At 34.9% G+C, this 18,834-nt stretch overlaps 1 protein-coding gene across 5 annotated transcripts in view; it reads right to left on the reverse strand.

Moving 5' to 3' along the window:
* The window catches only part of EIF2A (eukaryotic translation initiation factor 2A), a 37,813-nt gene that overhangs the window by 12,512 nt on the left and 6,467 nt on the right, over positions 1–18,834 (reverse strand). For 2 of the 5 annotated variants that reach the window (XR_010943443.1, XM_067737507.1), the window contains exons 2-9: positions 15,452–15,521; positions 10,476–10,550; positions 7,348–7,466; positions 6,135–6,234; positions 5,693–5,775; positions 2,594–2,667; positions 2,306–2,450; positions 2,005–2,121 (exon numbers count right to left, since the gene is read on the reverse strand). Coding sequence is in view for 4 of the 5 variants with exons in the window: in XM_067737507.1 (XP_067593608.1) it covers positions 2,005–2,121; positions 2,306–2,450; positions 2,594–2,667; positions 5,693–5,775; positions 6,135–6,234; positions 7,348–7,466; positions 10,476–10,550; positions 15,452–15,521 (783 nt within the window). In the remaining variant the exon portion in view is untranslated. Of the gene's footprint in view, positions 1–2,004; positions 2,122–2,305; positions 2,451–2,593; positions 2,668–5,692; positions 5,776–6,134; positions 6,235–7,347; positions 7,467–10,475; positions 10,551–15,451; positions 15,522–15,862; positions 15,980–18,834 lie in introns of those variants that run through there. The other 3 variants (XM_067737508.1, XM_067737509.1, XM_067737510.1) reach the window with 3 other exon arrangements.

The following is an 18,834-nucleotide window of genomic DNA, read 5'->3' on the forward strand; positions in this document are numbered from 1 at the left end:
GGCTGCGTTGGATCTTTGTTGCTGTGCATGGGCTTTGTCTAGTTGCGGCGAGTGGGGGCCACTCTTCGTTGCGATGGCTTTTCTTGTTGCGGAGCACGGGCTGTAGAGCACAGGCTCAGTAGTTGTGACGCACGGGCTTAGCTGCTCCGCGACATGTGGGATCTTCCCGGACCAGGGCTCGAACCCGTGTCCCCTGAATTGACAGGCAGATTCCCAACCACTGCGCCACCAGGGAAGCCCTACCAGTAGTTTTTGATAGCAAAGATTCTCCCCTCACTCTCACTCATACTGTTTCATATTTTTATCTTTGCCAACCTACTAAGTGAAAAATTGAATCTTGTTTTCCTTTATTATAAATGAAGCACCTTTTAGTATACTTATACATAATTTTATTTCTTTTTTGTGGACTATTTTTTACTGTCCTATACCTATTTTTCTCTCGTTATTGGTCTTTTATTGTTACACTTGAGATATTAACAAAATTCACCTTTTCTCATATTTATCCCTTGTCTAAAACTTTTTTCCCTAATTTTTTGTTTGCTTTGCTTAATTTATGGACTCTTTTCTTCCCCCAGTGTAGAAATCTGTAATTTCATATACTAAAATTGATCACTTTCCCCATACGACTTCTACCTTGTTTAAAGTCTTTTTCTACTTTAAGATTAGAAACATATATGTATAGCTGATTCACTTTGCTGTAGCTGTATAGCAGAAACTAACAACATTGTAAAGTAACTATACTCCAATAAAAATTTTAAAAAAATTAGAAAAAAATTCTCCCACATTTTCTTCTAGTTCTGTAGTTTTAGATACAATTTTTTGGCCCAATTGGAACTTATTTTGGTAAAGAATTAGCAATAGTAACTTTCTGTTCCAAATAGCTAGCCAACTGTCCCCAAACCATATATTAAATGATCAATATTTTCCTGCATTGATTCAAATGCTGACTTTATTGTATGTCAATGGCTTTGGAAGTATGGATCTATTTGTGGATCCTATTGTGTTCCACTGATTTATCTGCTTATCCGTAAGCCAGAACCAAATTGTCTTAATTACAATTGCTTTACATTTTAATATCTAATAGTATCAGAATCCCTCCTTCGCTACTCTTTTTTTTTGCGAAGTTTTCAAAACATTCTTGCATGTTTATTTTTCAATATCAACTTTAGAACCAGCTTATCTAGTTGTAAAAAAGAAAATCTACTGGCATTTTAGTTTAATTTTTAGATCAATTTGGAGAGAAATGACATCTTGTAAAGTTATTAAAGGTTATAGTTTGCCCCTCAGAAGTTTTAAAGTTTTCTTCCCATCAGCCCTATATATTTCTTTTTTGTTGCTGTATATGGAATCTTTCCTTCCATTTTGCTTTTTAAGAGGCTGTTGTTTATGCTGTAACTTCATCTGATGAGCAGAGATGATTCGATTTTCACCTTTCAAAACTGTATACTTAGTCTCTTGATCAGGTTCACTGACTAGGTCTTTCAGAATATTAAATAATAAATGGAAGGGGGGCGGGTCATCCTTGTTTTGTTCCTGATTTGAATGGGAATACACAGTTTTTGAAAGAAAGGTTACCTTACCCTTACATGTTCAATTCAAAATAAAAAAGATTAGGGAGTTGCCAGAATTTTAAAACTAGTTTTTCACAGTTAACTCATCAAAACAAAATATGAAATGGTTAAAACTCTTCAGTTCTGAAGATGGTGCTAAACACACTACACCAACTTGCTGTCATAATTAATTAAACAAGTCCCCAAAGAGCTATTACAATGGAATTATCTCACTCAGCAAGTTCCCTACTAAACTGCTGGCATAACTAAATTAACTAATTGGATTCTGTCAAAATAAGGTATGTTTGGGGATGATAAGAGGAATTTTATCTTAAAGGTTATTAAAATATGCGAGTTCTATCACTTGATCAAGAACTTAGATGATATCATCTTTATGGCACTGTATTTTTTACTATCATTTATTCTATTAAAGGAAGACTGCTGGAACACTCACGTAATTGCACCACAGCACTTTCTCCATTTGTGGCAATGTAATGCAGCGTCTGTTCCCCATAGTAGGAAGCTCCTGTCTTGTCAACATCAGTACTAGCTATTACCAACACAGCAGTAGCTGTAAGGGTAAAAACTTTAATTAGATTTAAAACACAAATTAAACTAATGGTGATTGTAACAAAGCACATGTAAATTTTCACTGAATAAGCACTGATACTCTTTTCTTTTTCTATATACATAGGAATATAAGTCTAAATTAATGCTTGATAAACAAAATGGGAGATAAAATATATTTATCATACCTTTTTTATTCCATAGCATTGTAACCTTATCAGCCTTAAAGAAACTTTTATTGGCTAAAGCTGCATGAGGTCCATCAAAGTTGGGGTACTGATATAATCTAACAAATGAAGGTGCACCCTTACTTCCTGGAACATAGACAGCCACCTAAGATACACAGACATAAATAATGATTTAAAGTTTTTGAAGCATATAAACTAAGATGGACATGTTTTTAAAGTCACTAAAAACTAGGAAAAGGTTTAATCTCATAATATTCCACATGAACAAACAAAAACATTAGCAGTTACCTTGTACGGCTGGGGTCCAGGTGATAACACAAAATCATTAATTTTTTTCAAATGCAACTTATTTGCAAATGTATCTAAAAAAATGTAAATGGTATTAGATTAATGAGAGAAGCTAATAGAAGTATCTCAAATTCTGAATGCATTATAAAAGCTTAACGTAACTATACACAAAACAGCTCACTGTAGTCTCATGTTGGTGAGGCAGAGTAACAGAGTGGAAAAAGCATGGGTGAGTGAGACAGACCTATGCTTGAATTCCTACTCAGTCACTGTGTGACCTTGGGCAAGTAATGGGATTACATACCTAATTCCTAGTGTACAGTGCCAGGCACACAGTAGGTATTAAATAAATATCAGTTCTCTTCTCTTAAATCTCTGAACTAAAGTAGTCTTAGAGCCCATTTGATGGTACAGATGACCCTAGCTTGCTACTGTAGAACGTGGAAATGAAAATTCTGTAACTAATGTGATAAACAGATCCACAACAGTGATAATCAACAATAGTAACTATAACAATGGCTGATATTTGTTGAGTGCTTACTCTGTGCCAGGCAGTAAGAAACCACGTTATGAACACTACACTCTCCTAGTTAACGGGATCAAGAGCTATTACTCTTTCTTTGTTCAAATATAGAGACCAACAGCTATTCAAAAGTAGCATACCAAACTGCTAAACTGGCAGCCCCCTTCTTCTGGCATGCTCATAAAGAGGCAAGGAAGATAAGCGAGCAAGCTAACCCCAAATTAGTGGGGAAAGGATTAAGCCTCAAAAGCAGGAAATTGAAGGGTAATGCTAAATGACTGTGTAGATGGTGTCAAAATCAGCCTGCATGCCATCTTCTGTACATGTGAACATTTGCCAATTCCCATTCTACTTTCTCGACTTATGATGGGGTTATGTCCTGATAAACCCATGGTAAGTTGAAAATATCATAAGTTGAAAATGCATTTAATAAACCTTATGTACTGAACATCATAGCTTAACTTAGACTACCTTAAATATTAAGTGCTCAGAACACTTAATATTAGTCTACAGTTGAGCAAAATCATTAAACACAAAGGCTATTTTATAATAAAGTGTTGACTATCTCATGTAATCTATTGAATAATCAACTGAAAGTGAAAAACATAATGTCTGTACAGGTCCAAAAGAGTTCTAAGTGTATCAATTGTTGACCCTTGTGATCATGTGGCTGACTGGGAGCTGTGGCTCACTGCTGCTGCCCAGCATCACGAGAGGGTACCATTCCACATGGCGCTAGCCCAGGAAGAGATTGAAATTCAAAGTACAATTTCTACTGAATACATAGCACTTTCACACCATCATGAAGTTGAAAAATCTTAACTCAAACTATTGTAAGTCAGTGACTGTACTAAAAAGTGTTCAGTCACCAATGGAATATTCTAAGGACAAAAGGAACTGCAAAACTTTCTTCTTTAAATTATTTTTCAGTAATCATGTTATAGGTGTTACTATTGGTATTGCTATTCTAAGAATGCTATGTGGTCAATGAAGAATAAAGCAAATGAATAATTATGTGGATGTGATATTCTCAAACTATCACCCCTGTTATCCCAGAGAAACACATTCTTGGTGTTGGCAAAAGGCAATACAGATATAAGATTAAAAAAAAAAAAAAAAAAGGCCTAGAAACAATGATCAATCAACACAGTAGCAATGAGAATCCTCTACACCCAGACTGTGGTCTCTAAATACCATTTTCCACTAAAAGGGAGCAGAGTATATTGGAGAATTGGCTGATTCTAGGTGTATAGCAAGAAATATACCAGATAATCCTAGAATGATTTGTCCTACCATGTAGCAAAAAAGTCATTAAAGACTAATTGACCAATGATGGGACAATTTGAGAATCAATAAGAATAGTAATTAAAATGGATTGAAACACATCATGTTTAAATCCATAGTTCATTAGGTTGGGGGTGGGGACTAATCGGTTGCAATGGAGATTGCTAGAGAAAGAACTCATTTTATTAAAAGTGATAAAGGAGAAGAATACTTATTTTGCCTTTCCCATATAAATGGTCCACTAGGTAACCAAACAGTAGAAAGGGGAATTTCTCCTTATAGAGGTAGTACAGCTAATAAATGATAGGGGAAGGAGGGAAACTATAGTATCACCAATTTTTAACCACGCATTGAACATTAACGCCAATTAACCATACAAAATTAAAGACAATGAGACATTATGTGCTTCTTGATAAAAGAATTGAACATGGCCTTATGATGTAGTCTTGCCCTCAGCTCCCCAAAAAAGAACTTGAAGCTGATCAACTCTGGATCCAAATAGTTATTTACAGGAAACAGATGAACATGTTAAATTACAGAATGGGATACAAGAGCAAAACTCAAATATGGGAGCATATATAAGACAAGTAACTTTGTTTCTTAAATAATAAATTGCAAGGGGGAAAAAAGAATGAAGAGGGAACTTATAGCTTAAAGAAACTTAAAAGATATATAAATCAATTGCAATGTGAAGGACCTTATTTGGATCCTGAGTTTTAAAAAAATTATCACATTTTCAATTATTAGAAATTTGAACACTGACCAGATATTCTATAATCTGTGATAATGGTATTATGACTAAGTTTGAAAAAAATATTAAGAGCCCTAATCTTCAGAATACATACTGAAATAGTTATAGGTAAAATTATACGATGTCTACAATTTTCTTTAGCAGAGTAGAAGAGATGGTAGGTGGACAGATGCATGGATGAAGAAGGTTTGGCAATGGGCTGATGGCTATGGGACTAGGTGTCTACTTTTGTATTTGAAATTCTACACAACAAAATATTTTAAAAATTTGTATCACAGAATTTCAATAGCAACTAAACTCAGAAAGAGGTACTCAAATGTCTTAATAGTAATTATTAGATAGTAAAAGTTTATTATAAAAGAATGTTTGCGTTATAAAGTTTTACTAGCAATTACACTTGGAGTTATTCAAATGAATTACTATAACAGCAACTGTTAATATATTAACAGTATTTAGGAGAACCCTATGATACCATATAAGGCAATAAAAACTGTACATATTTATAGCAAATAATAAAATTATTTCATAAATCTTTCCATACTAAAATTGTTGTTTTCAAAGAAGTGAACTTCATTGTTAACATTTCGGGCACAAAGAGTTTCATCTTCTGACCAGGATGGACACCTACATTGAAAAGAAAGAATATTAAAAAATTTTAAATAGAATGTAACATCATATGTTAACATGTTAAAGTTTATGATATTGTTTACTATTTAAGGAAAAATACTTATAAATATGATGTCAAGTCAGTTACTAATAGTTTTAGTCAGCATATATAATAGAAAAATATTATTCCTTTTGATTCAAATACTAAATAAAAGATCAAGTTTTTACTCTATTACATTCTCACATACAAAATCCTTAAAGATCTAGATTTTGATCTGAGAAGTTATTTTCTAAATCAATACCAGAGAAAAAAATAACATACAACAAAGATATTTAAAATATTTAAAAATAATTAGTATTATAAAGCATTTATTTACCAATTTTGCATTTTTTTCTGGATGAAAGACTTCAAACACGTCCCAGTTTTCACATCATAAAGTTGTAGGTTAGGTATCCCAGCTGTATCATCTTTAGAAGCTGCCATAAAAACAAAAATTTTTGCAGTAATTGTCTCCTAACACTAGTAAAAAGATTTCATTCTTAGAAAAAATTTGAACAAGATTATAAAGATCGGGTAAGAGCTGCTTTAAATCAACTTTCCCCTTTAGCTTTAATTATAGATTTAATCATCCATTCCTAAAGCTATGACAATATGACGGCTGTCTGAGCAGAATTTTGTTATTTCTGAAATGAGTTAATTACTACAGTTTTTAAGAATACTTAAGAGATTAAGTGTGACATAGCTTGCTGTTAAACAGATTAAACTGTCTTATCACGAAAGCTGTGTCTGTAAGTCACACACATGAAAAAAAGTTATATAAAACCACTCACAGTCTTCAACTGATTCTCAATTTCCCTTTTACTTACTTGGAAAAATAATATTCATTAGAGTCCATGCCTCTTGGAAGAACGAACTCAGGAAGTTCATAACCCAACAATGAGCTACTATCATATATTTATTCAACAATATCCACATTATTACAAAATGCTTCTTAAAATAAGCCCTATACCGGGACCCAATATTTTATCACTGATCTATGAAGCACAGCTATATATTGGGTTGGCTAAAAAGTTCATTTGGATTTTTCTGTAAGATGTTATGGAAAAACCCAACGAACTGTTGGCCAAGCCAATAAAATGTTCATATAATGTATATTAGATCTTTAAATGCGTTAGAAAATGACACACCATTTCCCACCTTTGTCACACCATAAACATTTCTTAGATGTTGTGTCTACTGTACTTCCTCTTTCATTTATAATTATATAAAACGATTTTTATTTTAAAGGTCATTATTCTTAATTTTTGCGATCTTCTCTATCCATTGGTTATTTACTTTACAAATTTTCCCTTGAGCTTTTTTCTTTTCCTCTATCTCATGATGGATCTTCTCACTAACTTACTATACCTTGAAATTACTTAAAGTACATTCTATTTGGGGAATACAAGATTCATTGTCAATTAAAAATATTCTCAAACACTATTTACTATCATAAATATTAATTACTTTCCTATAAGGTTATAAACCTCCTTTTTTTTCCCCACTGAGTTGGTCCTGTCAGAATATTTTTACAATTGGAAAATACTTACTAGTGTAAGGCTGCCACGTTGCCAGGACAGTGTTTTTTGGCGAGAACTCAAGGCAAACTGTCTTTGGAAGGTCGAAGGAGTGCAGTTGTCCCTTGTTAGTGACATTGATAACATTTATTCTGGTTTCAAAAGAAATTACTTCAGCAATGAAACACTGTTTCACAATAGCCAGCACTATCCAAAACATTCATACTTCTTTTTAAGTACAGATCACTCTAAAGTGTTCATTCCTCATAAAAATCAATTTTCAGTTAGTTCTAGAAAATATCCAATAAACACTTTAACGTAAAAGAGTGTACATTTTACCAAAAGGCCCCTATTTAAGGCTGGTGTTGGGAAGAAGTATAGAATTTGCACAAAGATACAACAGATACCACCTTCAACCAAAAAGGAAAAAACAGGCCTTTAAGCGAACACAGAACAAATCTACAGACAGGCTGACGAATTTCAAATCCAAGAGAAAATGAAAAGTATCTATTTTTTAATTTGAGTAAATGGAAACTGCAGCGGCTAGGGAAATCAGCAAGGATACTTTTGATGTCTATAAAAATCTCAGAAGCAGTCTACAAAAGATATTACTGTAAGAATTATCGTGGTACAATGACAAAAAAGACAATAATTGTTAAAAAAAAAGCAGTTTCCACTTTTGGGGACACTTTCTATGAACCATGTTCTGGTTTAAGCACTTTATGTACATTTTCTCATTTAATCCTCACAACAATCTCATAAAACAGGTATTATCATCTCCATTTTACAAATGGTAAAACTGAAGGTTAGAAAAATGAAATGATCTGATGATTTGCCCAAGAGCATACTCCTAATAAATGCCAGAGTAATGCTCTGAAACCTGTTTGGCCTGACTTGCTCTTACGTAGTCCTTGTGGTTGAAAGAAAGAAAGAAAGAAAAAAAAGATACTCCATCTCATTGCAGAAGTTCCTTAAAGTTACTTTGTTCAACTCAAGTTTGAGGACGCTGGGTTAGGATAAGTGGCAACTGGTAAGAATAAACAATTACCATATATTATTTAAACACAGAAACGTACACACAAACACACACACTTATGACTGTAGATTCTTTACAACTTACTGTAAATTACATATTTTAGAATTACATGAAGCTTTCTTTTTTGTTGTTGTTAATAAACTTTAAAGTTATTCTTAGTTTAATGAAGGGTGTTTATTTTAATTTAATAAGCACACATTTAAGGAAAAATCACAGTTATAGCTTCTGACTTAGTTAACCGTGAACCCAGCAAAGACCACAATCAATACACTATATCTGTTTCTCTTGCCCCAGGAACAATATGTATTGTTATGGCTGCAGCACCTTAAGGAAATAAATGCTAGAACCAGGTATAAAAAAATCTATTAAAAAGATGGACACAACACGTAGGGACATATTAAGAGGATTGAGTTGAATCCAACAGAAAACAAAGTGGAGATATGACATATAAAAAATTAATAATAATTGCCAAAGTGAAAATAGACTTACTCAATAAACTGTAAGCTAGTAGAATAACGGATTCCTCAAAAAGATAACAGGCAATGAAAAGATGTATGATACGTTCCATCAGACAGTAAATTTCTATCAACTCATTACTCAAATAGTGTAAACTAAAATATGGATTTAGGGACTTCCCTGGCGCAGTGGTTAAGACTGCACTCCCAATGCAGGGGGCCTGGGCTCGATCCCTGGTGGGGAACTAGATCCCACATGCATGTCGCAACTAAGAGTTCCCATGCCACAGTTAAGACTCAGCGCAACCAAATAAAAAAATATATATATAAATATTAGAAAAATAATAAAATATGGATTGGAAAAAAACCCCCAAATACCCACAATAGGTTACACCTAAAGAAATAAGAAAAGTTGAGAGTACGTCCTTTCTTTGAGGCTGAGAGTAAGACTGTCTGTTAACACTGTGAATAGGACCCAATATAATTATATTCTTAACAATTTGAGAGTAGTAGTTTGTTGGTTGGATTCAATAACTTAAAAAAAAAATAAAATACTGATGAACATTTTTAATTATAAAAGCTAATTCTGCCAGCTACTTACAGTCATAGAAATGAATCAACTAATTCAACGCAATCATTTTAGCATTTTTAAAAATCATGTGTTAATCCAATCTGACCTGATAGCTGAAAGACCTCAGAATATAGTACCACTGTGTAAGAAACATTTAAAATATACTTTTCAAAAGGATGCAATCATTTTTCCCCCTTTAAAAAACCTAAGATATTATATCTGGCTAAAAACAACAAAAATAACTTTAAACCAAGCAACAAATATTCAGGCATTTTCCTGCTGTGAACTGAAATACAGTGACTATGGAAAACTGAAAAGAATTGGTTTTCTAAGTGAAATTATGAACACTGAACCAAAATACTTTTTTTTTGGCAAGACCAATTTTGTAATCTGATTATTTTATGTAATACAGACTATACCAAACATACTTTTGAATAACTTATATTTAGATGACATGCTGTTATACACAATAAAACTAACAGTAATAAATATAGACAATTGTTAATAAGTTAACAGCAAAGATATAAGTTATCTACCATAAACAAGCAAAGAGAGTTATTCTCTAAATGTTAGTGCAGAACTTAAGAAACCCTAACCAATCACTTAGAGCATTATTTAAAACAACCTCTCAGCTTCTTCTGCATTAAATTAATTGCCCTTTTTTTTTTTGCTGTACGCCGGCCTCTCACTGTTGTGGCCTCTCCTGTTGCAGAGCACAGGCTCCGGACGCACAGGCTCAGCGGCCATGGCTCACGGGCCCAGATGCTCCGCGGCATGTGGGATCTTCCCGGACCGGGGCACAAACCTGTGTCCCCTGCATCGGCAGGCGGACTCTCAACCACTGTGCCACCAGGGAAGCCCCATATGTTACTTTTTCATTCTAAGTAACTAGAGAACTCAAAGAAGTCCTGGCACATAAATAGAAACTAACAACTTTGTAGATGTTCTATGGATGTTATATTGGAGATAATACCTAACAGCACCAACACATTAAAAGATGGACTTTATAAATGACATCCAAATACATGTTATTCACATAAAACAATTATGTTTTATATTCACAACACACACATAAAATGTTATATAAATGAACACTCACTTTTCTCCGTTGCCCCAGGCAAACAAGGTTCCATCCTTACTAAAGGTACAGGTTTTGCAATTTTTCCCAGATTCTCTGAAAATAATAAGAAAAAAAGCTTAAATTCATAAGCATTAATACTTTTTTAAAAAATCTGATTAAAAATCCACAATCTTACCACAAATTTAATGACTAAGAACTTACATAAATTTTAGAAAATAATTCCAAAATGCTTTAGTCTACCAAAAATACTTTCTCGCTTAAAATGCAGTGCCAACTACCACTGTAAGGCTGGAAATTGATTTTATACCAACAGACCAATGTTAAGTAAGAAATAGAGCCCTTTTGGGTAAATAACTAGTTGGTATGAAAACCCAAAAATGTAGGTGTATGTGGAAGCTACCAGCTGTCAGCCCTTATCTTGAGAGAGCTGAAGGATTTCAACACGGAGGTTTTGTGAAGAATTTCCCAAACTACCTGCATAACAAAACAATGGTGGATAAAATATCCTCAAGCGGCCAAGAGGTGACCCTGGATTTCAAGGACAAAGACCTTCCACCAATTTCTCATGTGCAGAGACAGAAAGTATAACAACGATACGAGGATCTTCACATTAAAAAAATATGGATGCAGGATTCTGTACAAAAACTAACCTGTGGAACTAGAACTTCTTGGCAACCTTCTATCAAACGATCAAAATTTTAAGTACTGTATTTCTCAACTGGAGATGGCTACTGTGAGTACACCTCCCAGTGATAATGAAGACCCAAACAGAAATGTGTGCATGTGTGTACAGTAGATGTCCATATGTGTAGTCACAACATTAGATCAGAACTTTGTGGCTAACAAATATTTGAATTGTCAAATAACGACACACACAGAACTGACCAGTACACCCCTTCTAAACTGGACAATGTCTTTGTTTCTGTTGTTGTTGTTTTAAATAAATTTATTTATTTTATTTATTTTATACTTTTGGCTGCGTTGGGTGTTCGTTGATGTGTGCGGGCTTTCTCTAGTTGCCGCAAGTAGGGGCTACTCTTGGTTGCGGTGCGCGGGCTTCTCATGGCAGTGGCTTCTCTTACTGTGGAGCACGGGCTCTAGGCACACGGGCTTCAGTAGTTGTGGCTCGCGGGCTCTAGAGTGCAGGCTCAGTAGTTGTGGCGCACGGGCTTAGTTGCTCCGTGGCATGTGGGATCTTCCTGGACCAGGGCTTGAACCCGTGTCCCCTGCATTGGCAGGCGGATTCTTAACCACTGCGCCACCAGGGAAGTCCTGGAGACTGTCTTTGCATTAATTCATCTGAAGATGACATTTGTGTTTCTGCAATCATACAATAATGGTAGCTTATCCTCAGTGTATAGTTACTAAAACATTTTTTTCTCACTCCCTTACATAAATAGCTATGACCAAGATGTCCTCCATTCTATACTTGTGCAACTTATTTCTGAACCTTAAGGCAGAATTTTACAATTATTCTTTTTAAATCTTACCCAACTTTTGGTCTATTATTCCAGCCTACTGATATCTACTTATATCTTCATTTTCCCTTTTAAAAGCATTAGTCATTCCTCACAGATTTAAGTAAAATATAAGTTATAAAACATAATTCTAAGCTATCATCTAAATTAATTATGAGAATATTGGATGACCTTTTAACAAGCTCCTGTGGCTCACCAATAGTCCTTCCCTCAAACTAAATCAACTTATTAGTCAGCTGACTTCACAGCTCTTAACCAATGACAACTCTGTCACTAACATCATTCAACCAAAAGACTTTCTCATTTCTCACATACTTTGCTAAAATCATGTTTATAGTTCTATTCTGATGTGTCTGGAAATTCTACTCAGAAAGGAAATGAGATAAACGTGAAACAATTTATTCTTAGCAAGCTCATTTTGACTCCAATGATTACCTCCTTATTGTAATGATTATAAATTGTCTTTTTAATAACTCATTCTAGAATTCTGTTTAAGAATGAAGGCAAGCTTCCTAGACTATAGTATCCAGACTTCAAATCTTTTCTTAATTTTGGCATTTGGAAAATTTTGTCTATTTCCTTCTGGAACAACCTTTTAAATGAAAAATTTCAAATATACACAAAAATAGAGCAAAAGTATGATAACCCCCCTACACACTTATCACCAAGCTTAAATAATTATTAACTCATGGTCAGTTTTCTTTAATCTACTCCCTACTTTCATATTTAATGCCAGAATATTTTAAAGCAAAACCAGATGTCATATCATTTTACTCTATACTTCAGTATGCATCTCTAACTGACGAGCGCATTTTTAAAAAAGAGAACCACCACCATGCCACTTTAACTCATGAAATAAACAATAATTCCTTACTATCATTTAATAGCCAGTATTTGGATATCCGGTTTTTTAAAAGCTCCCCAAGTCATTCTAATGTGCAGCCAAATTCAAGGACCATTCATCTAAAAGCCTGATTAGAAGCAGATTTTAAAAAATCTTCATAGAAGGTAAGTACCGCATAGTTCCTATTGCAACTTACCAGGAGACACATAATGTCTCCTTGTTCTGCTCTTAGTGATGCTGAGATTGTACTGGACTCATTATGCGCCTGCTCAGACTCACCTAATCCTTCCTGCTCCCAGGCACCAGCTATTCAACGAAGAGACCTGGCCACCTCATCTCCTAACACCACTGGTTGTCTCAGACTCTCCAAGAATGAAGGCCCCATTTCAGCACGGCTTCCATTATGCCTATTGCAGTAGCAGGAAGAGAAGCACGGGCACTCAGATTCAACCCGAACAGATCAAAAGAAGATTCTGGCTGCAGACCAATTTCGTACCCATCCTCTTCAAAACAGATTGTTCTAAGGCACAGTGGTTCTATACAACCTCTCTGGAGAAATTCTGCATGACCAAGCAACTTGGATGGATTTTGTGAATCTGTGGTCAGTTCAGTGCACCTCACTCTGTATTTGCTTTCACTTCTTCCTTGTCTCATTTCCTTTCCCCCTCACTCCTGCTGCCTTGGGATTGCACACCCCAATGAAGCGCAGCACAAAAGCTTTAACACAGACTCTTATTTTCTAAAGTGGTGCTTTTCAAATATTAATGTGCATACAAATCACTGAGGAGCTGGTTAAAATACAGATTTTGATTCAGTAAGCTGCGAAGGGCCTGAGATGTTCTGATGTTTGATTTCTGCACTGGCTCAAGGTGATGCCAGTATGGCTGATCTTGGGCCCATACTTCCTGTAACAAGGTTCTAGAGAACTGAGTCTAGTAAAAAACAATGGTCAATAGAGTCAGATGATGGCAGCCTGATTATAAAGTTCCCTATCAACAGTTCATCTAACAGCATCTTTTAATGATCATTTGTGTAGATCTGTCCTTCTCAAAGTGTGGACCCGAGACTTGCAGTGTCAGCATTACCTAGGAACTTGTTAAAAATTCTAATTCTTGGGCCCCTGCCCCAGATCTAATGAATCAGAAAATCTGAAGAGGGAACAGTATCCTGTGTTTTAACAAGCTCTTCAGATGACTGTGATGCATGCAAAAGTTTGAGAACCACTGATACATGACTTCTTTAGGATAATGAAATGGTGATTATCTAATCCCATGATTCTTTTTAAATTTATTACTGTTCTATAAAGAAGTTTTCCTCATCAACAATTTGGTTACTGAAAAATAGTTTGTACAGGAAAGGCAACATAAATGCTTGATTTTTTTCTTTCTTTATCAATTTTCAAAGTAATGAACAAGGATCCCATCAATTTCTAATGCTGACCAATAAGATTTGGAGGGAGGAGGATTTTTTTACAGACTACTTATATACTTAACACATCTTAATTCTTAGAGTCATTATTCTTCTTAATGCTCAAATTGTCCCATCTAAGGTTGGTATACACCCCTTCATGTTGACTCCTGTGACAGTTTAGCAAAACCCCATTAGCCTTTTATAACTTCCTTGCTTTCTGGCACAAGATATGTATGGCTCAACTCATACATTTTTTGTCCTATACCTGGAGTTGACCACTCCCCCAAGGAACTGGTTCCTTTTAGTGAAGAATGGCATTTAGAAATCATAATCTGTGATGTATTTACTGCTACCAGGTTATCACTGGCTCTAGCCCTTTAGAGTGGACAGAACTACGAAATACAAATGTTTTTATGAAAAGAAATCATGAATTCATATTGATACATGCAAGTCTATCTCCCCACTTCACTCTTATGCTGAAACTTTGGTTCCTAATGACATTAATATAATTATTTATTTGTTTTACCCTACAATAGATTTAAAAGGATAACATCAATTTTCTATTAATAATAAAACTATTGAATGCATTTAAGAATATTGTACATCATCATATGGTTATGTCACCAACTTAATATAAAGCTAGGTTCACTTGTTCCCATTTTCCATTTAAATATTTTTTTAAATTTAAAACAATTACGTGGTCCAAAGTCAAAACTATATATACCAAAGTTCATTTACAGACATGTCCCCTGGATCTTGCAATTCTCTCTCCTCCTATAGATAATGACTTTTGTTAGTTTTTGGTTTACCTTTCCATTATTTCTTTTTGGGAAAAATGTCTCTCTATTTATCTAGCTATATATTTATATGTATATATTTTTTGTATATTTCATTTCTTATACTTTTTCATTCTATAATTTATCGAAGATTATAGGCAGTGGTTTGGCTATCACATTTACTGGTTTTTCCTCAGTCCCTAAGATAAAATTCTTCTAAGCTAGAGGCATGAACTGAATTACACTATTGCCTACACCTTTTCTTTTAAACATGCTTAAGCTATTATTTTCAAATCTAAAGATCATTTTTCTTGATAGAGAATATGTATTCTTTCATTCTTTCCATCTTCTGTTAATATTATATAATATGTCCCAAGAAACTAGCTTATCTGTTCTTTTTCTTTTTTGTTCAGAATATAACAACAAAAATACTTTAGAGTGCATTGTATAGTTCTCTGTAACATTACTCGACAAAATAAACCATACCTTGGAAACACTGTGCTTTCTGTAAAATGTGGTGGTCCATTCACCATGTATAGTCCTTCTGACCCTCGGACTAAAGAAAAAAAAGGGAAAGAACCACCATTACTTTGTTAATAAATACTCAGTTATCACAAATGTTTAAAAAAAAAAAAGCTTTCAGTCAAAACACTAATGAAATCATTAAACATTTCATAGAACTATCAAACATCAGCATTAAAAGGGCACACTTTTCTTCCTCTTGCATAAAAATCATATAATCGCTGAGAAATAAATAGGTAATGCAATGGACTGAATGTGTCTCCACAAAAATCCTCATGTTGAAACCCTAATCCCAATGTGATGGGATTGGAAGGTGGAGCCTTTTAGGGGGTTATTAGATCACAAAGGTGGAGTCCTCATGAATGGGTTTAGTACCTTTACAAGAAAAACACAGAGGATACAATAAGTTGGCAGTCAACGAACAAGAGGGTCCTCACCAGACCTGACCATGCTGGCACCCTGGTCTCAGACTTCCAGCCTCTAGAACTGTAAGAAATAAATTTCTGTTGTTTATAAGCTACCCAGTATGTGGTACTTTGTTATAGCAGCCTGAACTAAGACAGGTAATATCCCTCTTACTTCTTTTCCTATAGAGCAAATTCATTTAGTCTCTAAGGAGACTACTTCAATAAATCCACTTTTATCTGTCTTACAAGAAATCTATGCATTTGCATTGAGATACAGCATTCATACTTATATTCCTTCATTCAAATGGAAAAAAGTGATCTTAGTATTATGTTTTCACATTATTTTCTAATCTCATTTTCAAAATGTATGGATGTTGGAAACAGAATTAGGAGCTGAGTCTAAGTTAAATCTTCTTTGTATCAGCTTACTCTCTCAAGTAACTTTTATCATTAAAAACTCAAAATTGTAACTGTCACCAAAGGCAGTTGTACTATAGTAGAAAGGACATGAACTCAAAGGTAGACCTCAGTTCCTATCTGATTGTGGAATCTTAGATCCTCCCCACCTCTGAATCTGTGCCCCAATCAGCAAAATATAAACTTTAAAATACTGTGTGCTTTATGTAAAATAATAACATAAAAATATAGTATAAATTCATTCAAAGTTCTTAAAAAATATGACATTATTAATATATTTACAATTTCTCAAGCTAAGAGAACAAGCAGGATGAGATACATTCATTTACTAAACTCCCAATGATAGTAATATTCTAAAAAATTAAGTGGGAACAAAGTTTAAGATTAAATAAGCAGAAACATCTACAGAACTAGATTATACTTTTTTAAAATGACTGAATTAGAGGCTTCTAAAGCTGAACCAAATAAAATGATTCATTCATTCAGCAAATGCTTACTGGAGGAAAAAAAAACTACCACCAAAACCTTATGTTGAGTACTGCAAATACAATAGGGAGGAAAATCAGCCTGTCCCTGACCTCACTAATCAGATAATTAGTCAAATATATGGAAATCTATAACTGCATTTAGTGCTACAAAGGAAAGATATAAGAGGCTACTACAGTGAATAATATGGAGTTTTAATCTAAAAATGGAAGGTTAGGGAAAGCATCCTTGAGTAAGTGATTTGTGTGCTGAGATCTGAAAGATGAACAGCAGTTAACAAGCAAGGAGAACAGTAACAGTCACAGAAACTCCGTGACAAGAGAGATGACAGCGTCACAGGAATGGAAAGGAGGCCTGCGTGGCTGGAAGGAGGTGGATCTGGAGAAGAAAACAGGGCTCAGACCAAGCAGGATCCTGTGGCTTAAGTTAGGCAACGTTGGACTGCAGCCTAAGAATGTTGGGAAACTTCAAAAAAGTTTTAGGCAGATTTTTAAAACTAGACTTGCAATTTGAAAAGCTCAACTTGGTACAGTGTAGACAGTGAACCAGAAGGCAGTAAGATGTGAAGAAACTACTCAAGATGGTCTGCAGTAGTCCTACAGAAGAGATAATAGAAACTTTGGGAATTCCCTGGTGGTCCAGTGGTTAGGACTCCAAGCGTCCACTGCCAGGGGCCTGGGATCCATCCCTGGTGGAGGGAACTAAGATCCTGCAAGCCGAACAGCACGGCCACAAAAAAAACAAAACAATACAAAACTTGGATTAGGGTAGGGCAGTGGAAATGGAAAGTGGAGAATAAGTGTTCAATATTCAAGAGAGAAAACTGACAGGACTTGGTGATGAGTAACTATTTTATCAGCTAGAACTCCTGCTAGCAGCAACAGTATAAGAGCTGAAGAAAGGAATAAGTTTTACTGAAGTCCATGGCTACAATTTCACTTCTTTCCTTTTCTGCCAGCTATTCACAAATCTCCCACTCTTCAGCAGCAAAGTTGGTAGCGAGGGGCCACTCTTGGCTCCAACTCTGATCCCTATATCCTTTCCCTTCTCAAGGGACAGTTCTCATAACATCAATTTTCTACCTGTAAATTAACTAGCTCAATCTTCAGATATTGAAAATAATATAATCTACCTTCCCAAAGTAAATAATTTAAAGTTAGACTGAGGGAATTCCCTGGTGGTCCAGTGGGTAAGACTCCACACTCCCAATGCAAGGGGCCCGGGTTCAATCCCTGGTCAGGGAACTAGATCCTGCACGCATGCCACAACTGAGTTCGCACGCCACAACTAAGATCCCGCGTGCCACAACTAAGACCTGGCGCAGCCAAAATGAATGAATGAATAAATAAATAAATAATTTTTTTGTTTTTAAGTTAGAATGAAAGTAAAAGGACCACTGACAAACAAGATAAAAATCTATGTACTCACAGAGCTTCCATTCTAGTGGAAATGATGAAAAATAAGGGAGTAAACACGTAATTGAATAATGAGTTTCTGGTCAGATATCCACAAGTATACAACTGGATACCATGTTTCCTCATATACTAAACTGAGTTGCCAAACTGCTGTGGGTAGTTTGCCCTTGAATAGAATGGAGTCTAGCAAAGTGTTGTACATATATCAAAATCTAAACTCCTCACACTACTGCCTACAAGACTCTATACCTGGCCCCTGCACAGCTCCATGTGCTAGGCATTAGGGATCTTAAAAAATGAGTCCATCACTACACTCAAAATGATGATTTCAAAAGGAGCTCAGTCTACTGCTACACCTTGAATGAAACACTGACGATATCAATTCTAAAAATCTCTAATACATTTAGTAAACATTTTGTGCCAGGAAATGTTTTCCTAGAAGACTTGAAAACTACGAAGTTTAATTCTTTAGCATCAGAAATTCTCAACTGCTTCTTGGCTTTCTGGCTAAAATCAAGTATTGCATCAAAATTCTCTTACTACACAGGCAAAGCTGTGTTGTTTCTTGTCACCAAATCAATCGTCTGCTGCAATATAATGTATGACACATTATGATTTAGAA

This window comes from Pseudorca crassidens, chromosome 5 (genome assembly GCF_039906515.1).
Source record: "Pseudorca crassidens isolate mPseCra1 chromosome 5, mPseCra1.hap1, whole genome shotgun sequence".
In the NCBI taxonomy this organism is placed as follows: Eukaryota; Metazoa; Chordata; class Mammalia; order Artiodactyla; family Delphinidae; genus Pseudorca; species Pseudorca crassidens.